We start from the raw sequence: 14,587 nt of genomic DNA, 5'->3' as shown, positions 1-14,587 counted from the left end.
AGAGAAGGACTTTCTAGATGAAGAAAAACCTCCCTAGAAGCACTGGGCCTGGGGAAGAAGTTAGCAGGAGCAGCAGGTGGCTCAGGCTCCCTCTCCCTTCACTGCCTGAAGAAGTTTCCATCCGCTCCATGTCCCAAGCCCTCTAACATGATAGATCTCCTCTACTTGAGATCTGTTATTACTCATGGGACAGCTGCTCTGAAGGGAAATGCCGGTTGTTTTTTTTTTTTTTTTTTTTTTTTTTTTTTGAGACGGAGTCTCACTCTGTCCCCCAGGCTGGAGTGCAATGGAGTGCAATGGCAATCTCGTCTCACTGCAACCTCCACCTCCCGGGTTCTAGGGATTCTCCTGCCTCAGCCTCCTGACTAGCTGGGATTACAGGTGCCTACCACCACATCTGCCTAATTTTTGTATTTTTAGTAGAGACGGAGTTTCACCATGTTGGTCAGGCTGGTTTTGAACTCCTGACCTCAAGTGATCCACCCGCCTCAGCCTCCCAAAGTGCTGCGATTACAGCCATAAGCCACCACGCCCAGCAATGCTGGCTGTTTCTAACCCCTGTTCAGTATTTCACTTGTTCATCTACCACCTCCCTGTTGGGGGTGGGCAGATGAAACTAGCAATGGACGTCTGACCTTGGGCCAGTCACTTCTCCTAAGCCTCCTGTTCCCCAATAGTAAAAAGAGGGAGGCTTAAGATGATCTACATGTTCCCCTCTGAGTAGTAATCTTCTGTGGAATTCATATTCTACCCTCCAGCACCGAGGGGCAAGGGTGTCACTCTGCCCCCACCCCCTGCCTCACATCTTGCTCATTACTTTAGGATCTCAAAGCACTTTCACTATTAGTTCCCCTCTGTTGTCCTTTTTATTTCCCAGACAAAGGGAAATGACTCACCCCAAAGTCAACTGGAGTGGGTGGAATGGTGTCATACAAGCAAACAGGGAGTCCCTACAGACATCCCTACCTCTGTGGCAACTCCTTCCCCTGGAGGTGTTCTCTCTAGGACGAGTAGAAGGGAAAGGGGGTCACATTTCCTTTCCTTCTCTGGACTTTGCCCCTAAGCAGAGGGCAGCCTAAGCTCCTGACTCCAGGGAAATCTCCCTCCCTGGCTTGTCTCTCTCCCGGTCACCAGTAACCTCAGGACGAGGTCAGTCCCGCAATCACGTGAAGCCCTCACGTTTGCAAGGTTTGCAGAAAGGGCCTCTTAGCTTTGATCTCCCAGAGAGCAGCCAAGCTTGCCAGTCCCTCCCCAGAAATTCACATGCCCCTGCCATACAGGCTTTCTAAACACGCCACCCTGACTCTTCAGCGCACCCCACCCCACTCTCAGCTCCTCCCAGGTCCCGGTAAGCGCTTTGCCAGGCAGAAAGAGGAAAGGCACGCAGTCCGCCCACTTTGTCAGTGGACTACAAATCCCGACAGTCTCGTCGTTGCGCAGACGCACAGAGCTCAACGTGCCGGCTGTTGGAAAAGTGTGTCACTGGGGCACGAGGCGCTCCCTGGGATCACATGGTACCTGCTCCAGTGCCGCGTGCGGCCCGGGAACCCTGGGCTGTTGGCGCCTGCGCAGAGCCCTCTGTCCCAGGGAAAGGCTCGGGCAAAAGGCGGCTGAGATTGGCAGAGTGAAATATTACTGCCGAGGGAACGTAGCAGGGCACACGTCTCGCCTCTTTGCGACTCGGTGCCCCGTTTCTCCCCATCACCTACTTACTTCCTGGTTGCAACCTCTCTCTCTCTGGGACTTGTGCACTGGGAGCTCCAGATTCGCTACCCCGCAGCGCTGCGGAGCCGGCAGGCAGAGGCACCCCGTACGCTGCAGAGACCCGACGCTCCTTGCTACCTTCTAGCCAGAATTACTGCAGGCTAATTCCCCCTACACACTCTCTTTGCTCTTCCCATGCAAAGCAGAACTCCGTTGCCTCAACGTCCAACCCTTCTCCAGGGCTGCAGTCCGGCCACCCCAAGACCTTGCTGCAGGGTGCTTCGGATCCTGATCGTGAGTCGCGGGGACCTCTCCCCGCCCTTAGCCAGTGCCCAGGGGGCAACAGCGGTGATCGCAACCTCTAGTTTGAGTCAAGGTCCAGTTTGAATGACCGCTGTCAGCCGGTGAAGACATGACGACCCTGGACTCCAACAACAACACAGGTACTGAGATTCCTTTACTATCATCTTTTTCCTGTCACTGTATTCCCACCTCCATCTACGCCTTATAACAAGAGGAACTTTGTAAAGGACCGGGGAGTCCCTTGGCCCGGAGATTTGCTAACATGCTGCGGGGCTTTAATGTGGGATTTCCAGAGTGACTTGTTCGGGCTGGGAATGCTCTCAGAAACGCCCCATCACCACCCCTCAGAGTCCCAAAGCTCCCTTGAGCCTTGAATCTCGGGGCGGGTGGAAATGGAGAGGAGGTATGGGTGGTGAAGCGAAAAATTTAGGGGGACTGGGAGCTTTGGAACAGTGCCCCGAAACGGCCCCATCTGTCCACTACCTGCAGCTGTGGTATGCCTGGCCTCAGAAAACGGACCTCCTCCTCCCCTCCTGTCTTCCCCCTCCTCTAGTTCCTGCAGGCGCGAGGGAATCTGAGAAGCAGTGGCTCGGGGCTCAGGGAAGGAGGGGCTGGGAGAATCGTTCGGATCTCACTGGGGAATCCTCAGTGACAGGAGGGAGCGACACTTGAGGAGTCCAGAGCGTGGTGCCCAGCCCGAGGGAGGGCACCTACAGGGCCCCGGCCACCGGGAGGGCTCACATGGCTCTAGAGCCGGGCCCACGTGCTGCGTTTGTTTTCATTCAGCAGAAGCCGTGGCCGCCACCCCATTGGTTGTTGCCTCCCGGCCTCGTTACATAATGAGCTCCGCCCCCCCAGTCGCCCCGGCAACGCGTGTTCCCTTCTCCCCTCCCCTAGGTTGTCCTAGTCCTGCTAGCGTTCGGGGTCCAGCCCACGACCCGGTCGCCGGGGAGAGGTGGGGAGGAGGTGGGGCTACTGCTCTCGATTGACGGGAAGCAAGGAGGGCGGGGCCTCGAGTTCCGGGGTTCCTCGTTGGGGAGCCACGTGCGAGAGGCACACGTGGAGCGGGGACGTGAGGCCGGCTGAGGGCCCAGCTCCCGCCCTGCCCCGCCCCGCCGAGATCTGGGTGAAGCTGGGCTGACTCACCGCCCCCGCCTGCCTCCTTTTCCGGTCCGCCTGCCCGGCCCCCTCCTCCTCATCACCAAAACAAAGTAACATGGAGCCATCTCTGACCTCTCATGGCCTTCTGTTTTACATTCCCTAAAGAGACCTCACCCCTAACCACCCTTGTCACTCCTTTCGCCTTCACTCTTGTTTGCACCTACTTCACTGCACTTCATTTAGACTCAGCTTCCCCACATTCCAAATTCTGTGTTCTCCAAGCTTCTTTCCTTAGTTCTGCGAGCACTGTCTTACCCCCATCTCCACCAAACAAGCTGCAGTGTGCCTACAAAGGGCTCCCCAAAGCAACTGCACCGCACACTCATAGCTGAAATGATATTGTCCTTTTTTCTCACGAAAAGGAAAACTGAGACCCAAAGAGGGGAGTTGATGTTCTCTAGGTCACAAAATAAGTTGGTAGTGATGGGTCTAGACCTGGACCTAGACACTTTTGAGTGTGCTCCTCACTTCCACGTTGGAAACCTCTGCATGAAGGTCTCACTCTTTTGGGGGATGGGTGGATGGGTGAACTAGGTCAACTTCATTTACCGCCACCTAATGATTCCATCTCCCACCTCAGCCCTGAAACCGTGGGAGCTGATCTGTTGTGCAACTATTTTCCAAGGAGCTGGGTTCACCCTGACCAACCTTGAGCTATTTTAGGGCCGCCCTGCCCAGTTTAGTGTGTGTCAGTGGGTGAGCAAGACATGTGCCTCTGCAGACACAGTGGCATGGCATGTGTCAGCTCACACGTGTCCTGGGATCCTCCCTTCTCCCACCCCGCCTGTGGCAGGCCGGTCTAGGTGCTTGGCAGAGGTGTGGCAGGCAGGTCACCTTTTTCTCCTGCTAATACCACGGGAGCACAGCCACCTCGTTGGCAATGTAACCAGAGGGTCAAAGTCCCTGAGTGGCCAGAGAGCCAAGGTCATTGTTACCAGGCTGAGATCTGAAGGGGGAATTTTAGAGCCCTAGGCTGGACAGTTTGTACTTCCACCTCCTGCAACTCGCACCGCGAAGTCCCTTCTGGACACAGAGATAGAGTCCACTGTGGCTCACTCTCTTAGAGGCCAGGGGAACCAGGTGGGCAGATTCCTTCCCTTCAGTTCCTTCAGAGAATATATCTCCCAGACTGGGGGGAATGTGATTGTCTTACTTTTGTAGGATTTGCATTCTCTTTACTATTAGCTAGCTATCTCTCCATGGTCCATGGTTTCATTCCTGGAATGGTCTCAGTATTAAAATCAGCAGCTGGGTTTTTGTTTTTGGAGGACTGGGCACTTTGAATGGCGCTCAGCTGCCCATCCCCCAATCTTCAATTGACAACTAAGTCATTAGTTGCAGTCGATATTCCCAAGGAAGGCATATAGGGAGGGGGGCACATATGCGAGATGCCACAGGGGTCACGCCTCACATTCAAAGCAGAAGCTGAACGTGTCCTGCAAAGGGTTGTGGGTGTTGCTTGGCCATGCCATGTCTACTGTGTGTTGGGGAATTGTTTATTAACTCCAAGATTAGGGGCTCCATACGGTGAACTGAGTGGCCAGCAGTGTTTTGGGCAGACAGGTGGCGATGAGCACAGTGGCACCCTAGGTCCAGAGACATGGCGGCTGACACCCCCTTCCCTTTTGTTCTCCCTCCAGGTGGCGTCATCACCTACATTGGCTCCAGTGGCTCCTCCCCGAGCCGCACCAGCCCTGAATCCCTCTATAGTGACAACTCCAATGGCAGCTTCCAGTCCCTGACGCAAGGCTGTCCCACGTACTTCCCACCGTCCCCCACTGGCTCCCTCACTCAAGACCCAGCTCGCTCCTTTGGGAGCATTGCAGCCAGCCTGAGTGATGATGGCTCCCCTTCTTCCTCATCTTCCTCGTCGTCATCCTCCTCTTTCTATAATGGGAGCCCCCCAGGGAGTCTACAAGTGGCCATGGAGGACAGCAGCCGAGTGTCCCCCAGCAAGAGCAGCAGCAACATCACCAGTGAGTACTTTTCCAGCTGATTCTGGGGAAGGGAAGCAGGCCAGGGCCAGATTGGGAATGGGTTTTTATGTGACACCAGTCTCACCAGGGCCTATTCTGGCTTCAGGGATTTCTCCTAGAGTGGCACCAGCCCCTCTTCAGCCCCAGTCTTGTCACTCCAGTGCCCCTCAACACTGGAGTTCCTCCTTAGCTTTTCCCTCCCTGGATCTCCAGCCCAGAAAGCCTTCCACACCTCTGGCCACTCAGCCTGGCCTCTCCTGCTCACCTGCTGCCCGTCTCTTTCACAGAGTTGAATGGCATGGTGTTACTATGTAAAGTGTGTGGGGACGTTGCCTCGGGCTTCCACTATGGCGTGCACGCCTGTGAGGGCTGCAAGGTGAGGCGGACTGGGGGTAAGGGCAGGGGCAGGTGGCCCCCTCCCCCTGGACACAGAGGCCCAGCCATGACGGAGGTGGTCACTAACCGCCCCTGCCCTCCAGGGCTTTTTCCGTCGGAGCATCCAGCAGAATATCCAGTACAAAAGGTGTCTGAAGAATGAGAATTGCTCCATCGTCCGCATCAATCGCAACCGCTGCCAGCAATGTCGCTTCAAGAAGTGTCTCTCCGTGGGCATGTCTCGAGACGGTGAGGCAGCATCCCCACATCCTCCCCCTTTTTTCCGCCCAAAGTTTCTGAATTAATCTTTCCCTTTAAAAAAGTCACAAATGGAGACACATCATACTGTGAATCACATTTGCATAGGGGATGTCCATCCTTCATCTGCTTGGGTCAACATACACTTCTATCCCATTGGTCCCTCGGGTCACCTCCTACCAACAATCCCTCCTAGGGAAATCCCCTTGATGGGCGTGGCCTTGCTGGTTTTAGTTTTGATGTGAAACCCCAAGCCTTCAGAGCCTTGCCCTTTCAGGAGGAAGGAAGGAAGAGAAGCATGTGAGTGTGGCTGAGAACTTCCTGACGCTGTTCTCATCCTGTTGCAGCTGTGCGTTTTGGGCGCATCCCCAAACGAGAGAAGCAGCGGATGCTTGCTGAGATGCAGAGTGCCATGAACCTGGCCAACAACCAGTTGAGCAGCCAGTGCCCGCTGGAGACTTCACCCACCCAGCACCCCACCCCAGGCTCCATGGGCCCCTCGCCACCCCCTGCTCCAGTCCCCTCACCCCTGGTGGGCTTCTCCCAGTTCCCACAACAGCTGACGCCTCCCAGATCCCCAAGCCCTGAGCCCACAGTGGAGGATGTGATATCCCAGGTGGCCCGGGCCCATCGAGAGATCTTCACCTACGCCCATGACAAGCTGGGCAGCTCACCTGGCAACTTTAATGCCAACCATGCATCAGGTAGCCCTCCAGCCACCACCCCGCATCGCTGGGAAAATCAGGGCTGCCCACCTGCCCCCAATGATAACAACACCTTGGCTGCCCAGCGTCATAACGAGGCCCTAAATGGTCTACGCCAGGCCCCCTCCTCCTACCCTCCCACCTGGCCTCCTGGCCCTGCACACCACAGCTGCCACCAGTCCAACAGCAACGGGCACCGTCTATGCCCCACCCACGTGTATGCAGCCCCAGAAAGCAAGGCACCTGCCAACAATCCCCGGCAGGGTAACTCCAAGAATGTTCTGCTGGTAAGGGCATGGGGGTGGGCGGGTGCGTTAAGAAGGTCGGGGGGGCTTGGCAGAATGGACTTAGTGGAAGGCAGCTGGGGGCTCCTGGAGGCTGAAGGTGGGGATAGCCTCTTCCCAGGAGAGAATGTCTTGCCTTGCAGTCTGGGCTCTGCCTGGGAATCCCTGATCTCCACCTGGCACCTAATTGCTACTTTATCTGAAAGACCCATCCTCCAGGGCCACAGCCTCTAGCCCAGGCAGAATCTGGGGTCCAGCTCTGCTTGGGGCATCCATCTGACCCAGCCTGGCTGACACTCGCGTCCCTCAATCCTTTCCTCCCCCAGGCATGTCCTATGAACATGTACCCGCACGGACGCAGTGGACGAACGGTGCAGGAGATCTGGGAAGATTTCTCCATGAGCTTCACGCCCGCTGTGCGGGAGGTGGTAGAGTTTGCCAAGCACATCCCGGGCTTCCGTGACCTTTCTCAGCACGACCAAGTCACCCTGCTTAAGGCTGGCACTTTTGAGGTGAGTGACCATTTATGCTTCCTGTTTTTTTTGGTGGTTTGTTTTTTTGAGACGGAGTTTCGCTCATTGCCCAGGCTGGAGTGGAATGGTGCGACCTCCACTCACTGCAACCTCCAACTCCTGGGTTCAAGCGATTCTCCTACCTCAGCCTCCCGAGTAGCTGGGATTACAGGTGCCCGCCACCACACTTGGCTAATTTTTACATTTTTAGTAGAGACAGGGTTTCGCCATGTTGGCCAGGCTGGTCTCGAACTCCTGACCCCAGGTGATCCACCCGCCTTGGACTTCCAAAGTATTGGGATTACAGGCGTGAGCCACTGTACCCAGCCACTTCCTGTTTTTTTTGTTTGTTTGTTTTGTTTTTTTTAAGACGGAGTCTCGCTCTGTCGCCCAGGCTGGAGTGCAGTGGCCGGATCTCAGCTCACTGCAAGCTCTGCCTCCCGGGTTTACGCCATTCTCCTGCCTCAGCCTCCCGAGTAGCTGGGACTACAGGCGCCTGCCACCTCGCCCAGCTAGTTTTTTTGTACTATTTAGTAGAGACGGGGTTTCACCGTGTTTGCCAGGATGGTCTCGATCTCCTGACCTCGTGATCTGCCCGTCTCGGCCTCCCAAAGTGCTGGGATTACAGGCTTGAGCCACCGCGCCTGGCCCACTTCCTGTTTTGACCTTGGAAAGGATCCAGCAGAAGGCCTTGGTGTCTGGGGTAGGCAGGACCTCTGAAAGGTTTTAGAACCCAGTATCTTTGTCCTTATAGCCTCTGATTGGTGGAAGGGGCTGAGCTGCTCCTGCTGCTGTCTCTGGATGGCTGGGACTTCTGTCATCTCAGCTGGAATTTAATCACAACCCATTACACTGAAATAATGCCTTGGGTACACTGTTGCCCCCATTCTAGACAACAGCAAGTTAACTTTGGTGAATGCCTTGCCCAAGGTCACAGGTAATAACAAAGCTGACACTCAGATTCAGGGTTATTGGATCCCAAAGCCATCCTTCCACCTGGGCTCCCTCATTGCCCATTCAGAAACAACCCCCACTCTACTGAGAAATCGAAGGCAGCACCACTAAACCCTTTGGCAAACTACAGGGGCGATTTGGTCAGTGCTCCTCCCACCCCACCCAGGTTGACTGTTCCAACTCCCCCTCTAGGTGCTGATGGTGCGCTTTGCATCATTGTTCAACGTCAAGGACCAGACAGTGATGTTCCTAAGCCGCACCACCTACAGCCTGCAGGAGCTTGGTGCCATGGGCATGGGAGACCTGCTCAATGCCATGTTCGACTTCAGCGAGAAGCTCAACTCCCTGGCGCTTACCGAGGAGGAGCTGGGCCTCTTCACCGCGGTGGTGCTTGTCTCTGCAGGTAGGTCAGGCTCTCGCCTGACCCGGGGGAGGAGGCAGACGCAGTTCAATTCAACACACCTTTTATGGAGTACCTATTCTATGCCAGGCCCTGCACTGGGCACTGGGGATACAGACATGATTCAGACACAGTCTAGCTTGGGAAACAGACTCATGCCCGACTAATTATAAAACAGTGAGATAAGTGTCACAGTAGAAGCATGAACCAAGGAAGCACAGACAACTATTTCTGCCTGGGGGAGCTGGGGAAGGAGGTGACACTTGAGTTGGGGCCTCAAAGGACAAGTAAGATGTTGCCAGGCAGAGAAAGGGGGAAGGGCATCCCAGGCAGAGGGAACTACACAGCAAAAAGCAAGGGAGCCTGGCCACGTTCGGCCTGTTGAGGAAGGGAAGGTGGTCTTACAGGATGGGAGGTGACCAGCCCTGCTGAGCCCACGCTCCCAGCTTTCAGGCATCTGCTCTCGGGGCAGAGGCCTGTGAGAAGGTACAGCACTCCTTCTCCTTACCCATCGGCCCTCGGGGGGGCTTCAGGGAGAGGCTGCATTGCCTGCCAGGTCCTCGCAGACCTCCGGTTCCTCGTCAGAGGAGCTCGGGGAGTCCGCCTCACTGCTGTCGTCTTCCCCACAGACCGCTCGGGCATGGAGAATTCCGCTTCGGTGGAGCAGCTCCAGGAGACGCTGCTGCGGGCTCTTCGGGCTCTGGTGCTGAAGAACCGGCCCTTGGAGACTTCCCGCTTCACCAAGCTGCTGCTCAAGCTGCCGGACCTGCGGACCCTGAACAACATGCATTCCGAGAAGCTGCTGTCCTTCCGGGTGGACGCCCAGTGACCCGCCCGGCCGGCCTTCTGCCGCTGCCCCCTTGTACAGAATCGAACTCTGCACTTCTCTCTCCTTTACGAGACGAAAAGGAAAAGCAAACCAGAATCTTATTTATATTGTTATAAAATATTCCAAGATGAGCCTCTGGCCCCCTGAGCCTTCTTGTAAATACCTGCCTCCCTCCCCCATCACCGAACTTTCCCCCCTCCCCTATTTAAACCACTCTCTCTCCCCCACAGCCCTCCCCTGGCCCCCTGATTTGTTCTGTTCCTGTCTCAAATCCAAGAGTTCACAGCTGAGCTGGCTTCTGTGGTGTGTGCTCGTTTGGGGGGTGGGGTGGAAATACTGCCAAGGCTGGGGGGGCCACCTCTCCATCTGGTCAGTTTGTGGGGTGGGTACTCTGCCAGCAGATGGGAGGATATAGGGAAACAGCACACAAGTCTAAGGGGGGTGCCCAAGGGGGTTATTTTCATCATATATTTATTACATAAATATATAGTAAAATAGACGAGCAACAATTACCATAAAAATATCTTTCTTTAAAATCCTGACCCAAAACACAACGGGGTGAAAAATCGCACATAACAGACATACTGATTGTCAATGTGGGGCAGGAGTAGGAGCCCCTCAAGTCACCCCTACCGGTCCCACCCCTCCCTGGGGAAGAGACCTACCTCCTTCCCTGTGTCTGGCCACAACTCCCCTCCCCCCAGCCCAGCACCAGCTTCTCATACATTCAGTAGCGCCTCTGGGCAGTGTCCCCCTCCCCGCTGCCCAGGAGTTCCCAGGGCAGGAGTTACTGTCCTCCTTATGGACGGTGTCTCTGTCACACGCCCTGCCCTCTCCCAGCTCTGCAGACCCGCCACCAGGAGAAGGGGCAGGGGCTCCTCCCCCACCCTCCCCAAGTCTGAGCAGGGAGGAGGCTGGATGAGGTATGTGTGTTATGAGTGATGGGAGGGGCAATACTGAGATGGAGAGGCGGGTGGTGGGGGCGGGGTAGTGGTCATGGCTCTGGCACCCCCTTGTCCTGGCCTGGCCCCCTCGTCCTATTCCCAGCAACCCGTCCTCCCACCGATACTGCACCTGCTGCTCCACCCTGCCTGCCCTAGTGCCCCGGGCCAATACTGGGGGAGGCATGCTGAGCACCCACATCAAGGCCATCCCCCTCATTAGCACCAATGGCCCCCAGGAGAGGGCCCTGTCCCCCACTTCCACAGCAGGGACTGGGACAGCTGCCGCTCTAGAGCAGGTGCGTGGCACTCCTGAGTCGCCCTGGCTCCTCCCCTACCATGTGTACTCACTCACACATTCACGCAGAGGAACACACACATACACCCCACATCACCGAGGGGGAGGGGAATCACAGCTCATATGATTGGGGAGGGTATGGGAGTCCCAAGTGCCTATAAGAGGCCAAGGCTCTTCAAGGCCTTTTCTCTGCCGTGTCCATGGCTGAGAATGGGGATGGAGGGGTTGGGGTGGGGATGGAGGGATGGGGAAGACAGCAGACAGGTCAGGAATTCCACTGGGCCCCCAGGCGTGGGAGGAAGGTACAAGAGGGCCTACCCATGGAACTGGAGTAATACAGGAATCAGTACTCCAGGAGAGAGAGAGGATAGAGACAAAGACAGCGCAGGCAGCCCGAGGCCCCAGCAGGGTGGGACAGGAACATGCACAGGTGACAGTGGGTGCTCCTCCAGGCCCTCCACCCCTGTTGGAACACCTGACCGATGGGGAAAGGACAGTGCCCTAACGGGCAGCATAGCATTGCCTTCCCATGTCCGTGTGTGCATGTACGTGTGTGTGTGTGTGTGTGTGTGTGTAGGGGGCTGTGGCAGGCTGAGAGTCAGGGTGGGGTGGCAGGTTCCCCACTGCTTAAGACATTTTTGCCCCAATAGTGCAAAGCGCAGGAAGCCCTGGCACCCCTCCCCCCACCCCCTGCCCCAATCCCCATGGCTTCCGGGGGCATCTGTGTCCACCCATCCATCCCTGCCGACATGCAGCCCTGAGCCCAGCGCCCTCTGGTCTGCTCTGTCCCACCCCCACCTCCTGCTCCCATGGGAGGACCACCTCCTCTCTCCCTCTCTCCCCTGAGGAGTGGGCGGCAGCCACAGGGAGGGGGAGGAGGGCAGCTCACCCAAGTGCAGACCAACAGAGCACCCTCACCAGGAGGGTGAGAGGGGCTCAAGCCAAAGTCCCTGAATTAGAGAAAAGAAGAGGGGAAGGGGTCCTGGGGCAGAGGGGCAGCTGGCCAAAAGAGCTTTAAAGAAAAAGGAGCACCGACCACCCCCTCCCATGGGGCCCCAACTAAGTGTCACTTATCTAAACACCCCCATTCCGATGCCTGCCCGCCCAGAGTTAGTGCAGTGAGTAGGAGCAGGGGAGAGGGCAGAGGTTAGAGAGAGCCCAGAAGACAGATGGGAAACAGGGAAACAGAGTGCTAAAAGGGTGGAGGGTTCTGGGAGACGCTCACGCACAGCCCTCCTGCCCTCCCCACCACCACCCAATGCAGCAGCATCCGGTTTCTAGCTAATACTGCAGGATATGAGGAGGGTAGGAGCTGGAGCCACAGTTTTTCCTGGGTGGGTGCCAAGGTGTGGAAGGAGGAGGTGGATGGGGAGAGGCCCCTAGGGCTGGGCACTTAAAGGGGAGCTGTGTGGGCAGCAGGGCAGGCTGGTGAGGGGCCAGCTGGCATCCAGCGTGAGAGGTAGATGGAACTCAGCGGGCACGAGTGGCAGAAAGCGAGGACATACTAGGGTTGGGGGGTGCCAAAGGGGCACAGAGGGTGGGGTACGGCAAGGGGGGTGGCCAGGACCCTGTTGTGTTAACTCACAGCTCTGATCGGCAGCCCTACCCTTGGGGCTCTGGTGTGGGGGCATTCCTCTCTGATGGGGGGGAAGGAGGGCAGCTCACAAAGTGCATGGGGTGGTAAAGGGGGGGGTCTCTCCCCTCTGGTCAGCCTCAGTTAATAACTTAATATCATCTCTCTCTATCGCTCGCTCTCTCTTTTTCGTATTTTTCTCTCTGTCTAGTTTTTCTTCATTTGTCTTCTCCCCTTGCTTGGTTTCCAAAGTGCAGTTAGAATGACTATAAATTTTAACCTCCAGGGGAGGAGCCAAGCCAAGCGGTTCTTTGCACCCAGGCATCTGGGGAAGTAGAGAGGCCCTCAGCCTGGAGGGGAGACCTAGGCCAAGGAACTGGGTGGGGGCTCTCTCTTGTGTGTGTAGGGCGTGAGTTGAGGGCACCTTCCCCCAGCCCACATTCCTCCTTCCCCTACAGTCAAGGTGGCTTGTCTCCTCTCAGTCCTCCCACCCTTCCCCTACCTTCTGAGAGGACGGGGTCCTGGGAACTGCAGGACACGGCTCCCCCAGCCTCCCACACTGTCCTTTCCATAGCAAGTTCATTTGTTTGCCCTGTCCCAGGGCTGGAGGTCTGAGGAGGGACCTGGGCAGTGCGGGTGTGTGTGTGGGAGCTGAATCTATCCAAGGACGAGAGGAAGGAGAGAAGGGGTGTGGGGGGGTCTCCCTCAGCCCCCAGCTCTGCCCCTTCTCTCCAGGCTCCTCCCCACCAGCTCCGCACACCCTCTGGCCGCCTGAGGCTTTAGACTTCCTGATCCTCAAAGACCTCGAGGAAGAGTGGGGGGAAGAGTTCGGTGGGGCACTCGACTTTCATGTGGAGGAAGCGGCTGGCGTGGCAGGCCCCGATCATGCGGAGGTCAGTCACCTTCATCAGCAGCTTGGGCCAGAAGTGCGGAATGTTGTGTTTGCGGTGGTTGACGTAGTGCTCGAACGCCAGCAGGTACGCCTCCTGACTCTTCTCTATCTTGTCCACACACAGCAGGCCCGAGCGGTCTGTGGGAGAAGAGGGGCGTGAGGGGCGTGGGGTCGGCCGAAGGCGTGGAGGTGGGGAGGGTGAGGTGTGGGGCGGGGGAAGAAAGGACTAGAGGGGAGATAGAAGTGGAGAGGATGGGGGAGGGGAGGGGAGAAGCTCCCCCTGAGGGACATGGGCAGGAGAAGCGCAGGCAGAGGGAGGCAGCTGGGAAGTGGAGAGGGCCAGGGGGGAGCTGGGGGGATGGGGCAACGCAAGGAGGACAGAGGGACAGGCCGGGGGCTGGGGCAGAGAGAGGAGCCTTGGAGAGGGGAGGACTGGGGTTGGTGGTTAGAGAGGTAGGGTGCTTATGGGGGTAGGGAGGGGACTGAGGGGTAAGAGATGGGACTGGGGGACAGAGGAGGGATGGGGGATGGAAGGTGGTTGAGAACAAAGTGGGGAGTGGGGAACAAAGGGGAATGCAAGTGACAGAGGATGGGGGCAGAGAGGAGGAAGGAAACAAAGACAGGAAAATGCACAGAACAGGGATGGGGAGGCAAGGGGAACAAGTGAGAAGTAGGTGGGTGACAGAGCAAGGGACAGGGGACAGGGGATGGCCTAGGTGACAGAGAGGTAGCCCGGAAGAAGATTCAGGAGGGAGTTGAGCAACAGGCCCAGGGTCCAGCCAATCTCTGGGACCCCTGGAAGCTTCTGAGCCCTCCCGGCCAATCAGCAGGTACCTGTTGACATTAGCAGCACAGCCTGCAGCAGAGCCACTTCCGTGTCATCCAGGTTAAAGGCAGAGAGTGACTTGCCCAGTTCAAAGATGGCGTCGGAGACTACGCCCAGGCCGCCATTCTTGAGCTGCTCCCGCTTGACGGCCATCTCCCCACTCAGCGTCAGGGTGTCACTCTCAGGGTCGTAGCGGACAGCCGCCCGCAGGGACATGATCTCCATGCAGCACCCCTTCAGGAGGATGATCTGGTCTTCGCAAGGCAGCTGTGGAGAGGCAGGGCCACAGGAGCACTCAGCATACCCCTCCCCGTGTCCTTGAGTCTCCCCTAGAGTGTCCTCCGGGAGCAGTGAGGCGGGCGAGGCCCCCATGGACCCTGAACGGCTGACCTTGTGTTGGGCCACATGCATGCCCTATTTCATTTAAGCCTCACAATTATGCCTGTGAGACCCAGCATGGTGGCTCATGACTATAATGCCAGCACTTTGGGAGGCCAAGGTGGGCGGATCACTTGAGGTCAGGAGTTCGAGACCAGCCTGGCCAACATACATGGTGAAACTCCATCTCTACTAAAAATACAAAATTAGTTGGGCATG

The 14,587-nt window shown here is 56.9% G+C and overlaps 2 protein-coding genes across 2 annotated transcripts in view; one reads left to right on the top strand and one right to left on the bottom strand.

Moving 5' to 3' along the window:
- The first annotated feature begins 1,490 nt into the window (after positions 1-1,490).
- On the top strand, positions 1,491-9,750 carry NR1D1 (nuclear receptor subfamily 1 group D member 1). The gene is made up of 8 exons (XM_003912962.4): positions 1,491-2,147; positions 4,809-5,144; positions 5,432-5,520; positions 5,624-5,768; positions 6,125-6,768; positions 7,092-7,277; positions 8,424-8,634; positions 9,261-9,750. The coding sequence occupies exons 1-8, from the start codon at positions 2,117-2,119 to the stop codon at positions 9,458-9,460; spliced, it is 1,842 nt and encodes a 613-aa protein (XP_003913011.1). The 5' UTR covers positions 1,491-2,116; the 3' UTR covers positions 9,461-9,750.
- Positions 9,751-9,893: 143 nt separating this feature from the next.
- The window catches only part of THRA (thyroid hormone receptor alpha), a 30,702-nt gene continuing 26,008 nt past the window's right edge, over positions 9,894-14,587 (bottom strand). Inside the window, exons 8-9 of the mRNA XM_009190540.4 lie at positions 13,999-14,257; positions 9,894-13,302 (exon numbers count right to left, since the gene is read on the bottom strand). Coding sequence (XP_009188804.2) covers positions 13,052-13,302; positions 13,999-14,257 — 510 coding nt within the window. The 3' untranslated portion in view covers positions 9,894-13,051. The remainder of the gene's footprint in view (positions 13,303-13,998; positions 14,258-14,587) is intronic.

The sequence above is a fragment of the Papio anubis genome, chromosome 17 (genome assembly GCF_008728515.1).
Source record: "Papio anubis isolate 15944 chromosome 17, Panubis1.0, whole genome shotgun sequence".
NCBI classification, from domain to species: Eukaryota; Metazoa; Chordata; class Mammalia; order Primates; family Cercopithecidae; genus Papio; species Papio anubis.
The sequence above is the reverse complement of the archived record's forward strand: the minus strand, read 5'-3'. Positions and strand labels throughout refer to the sequence as shown.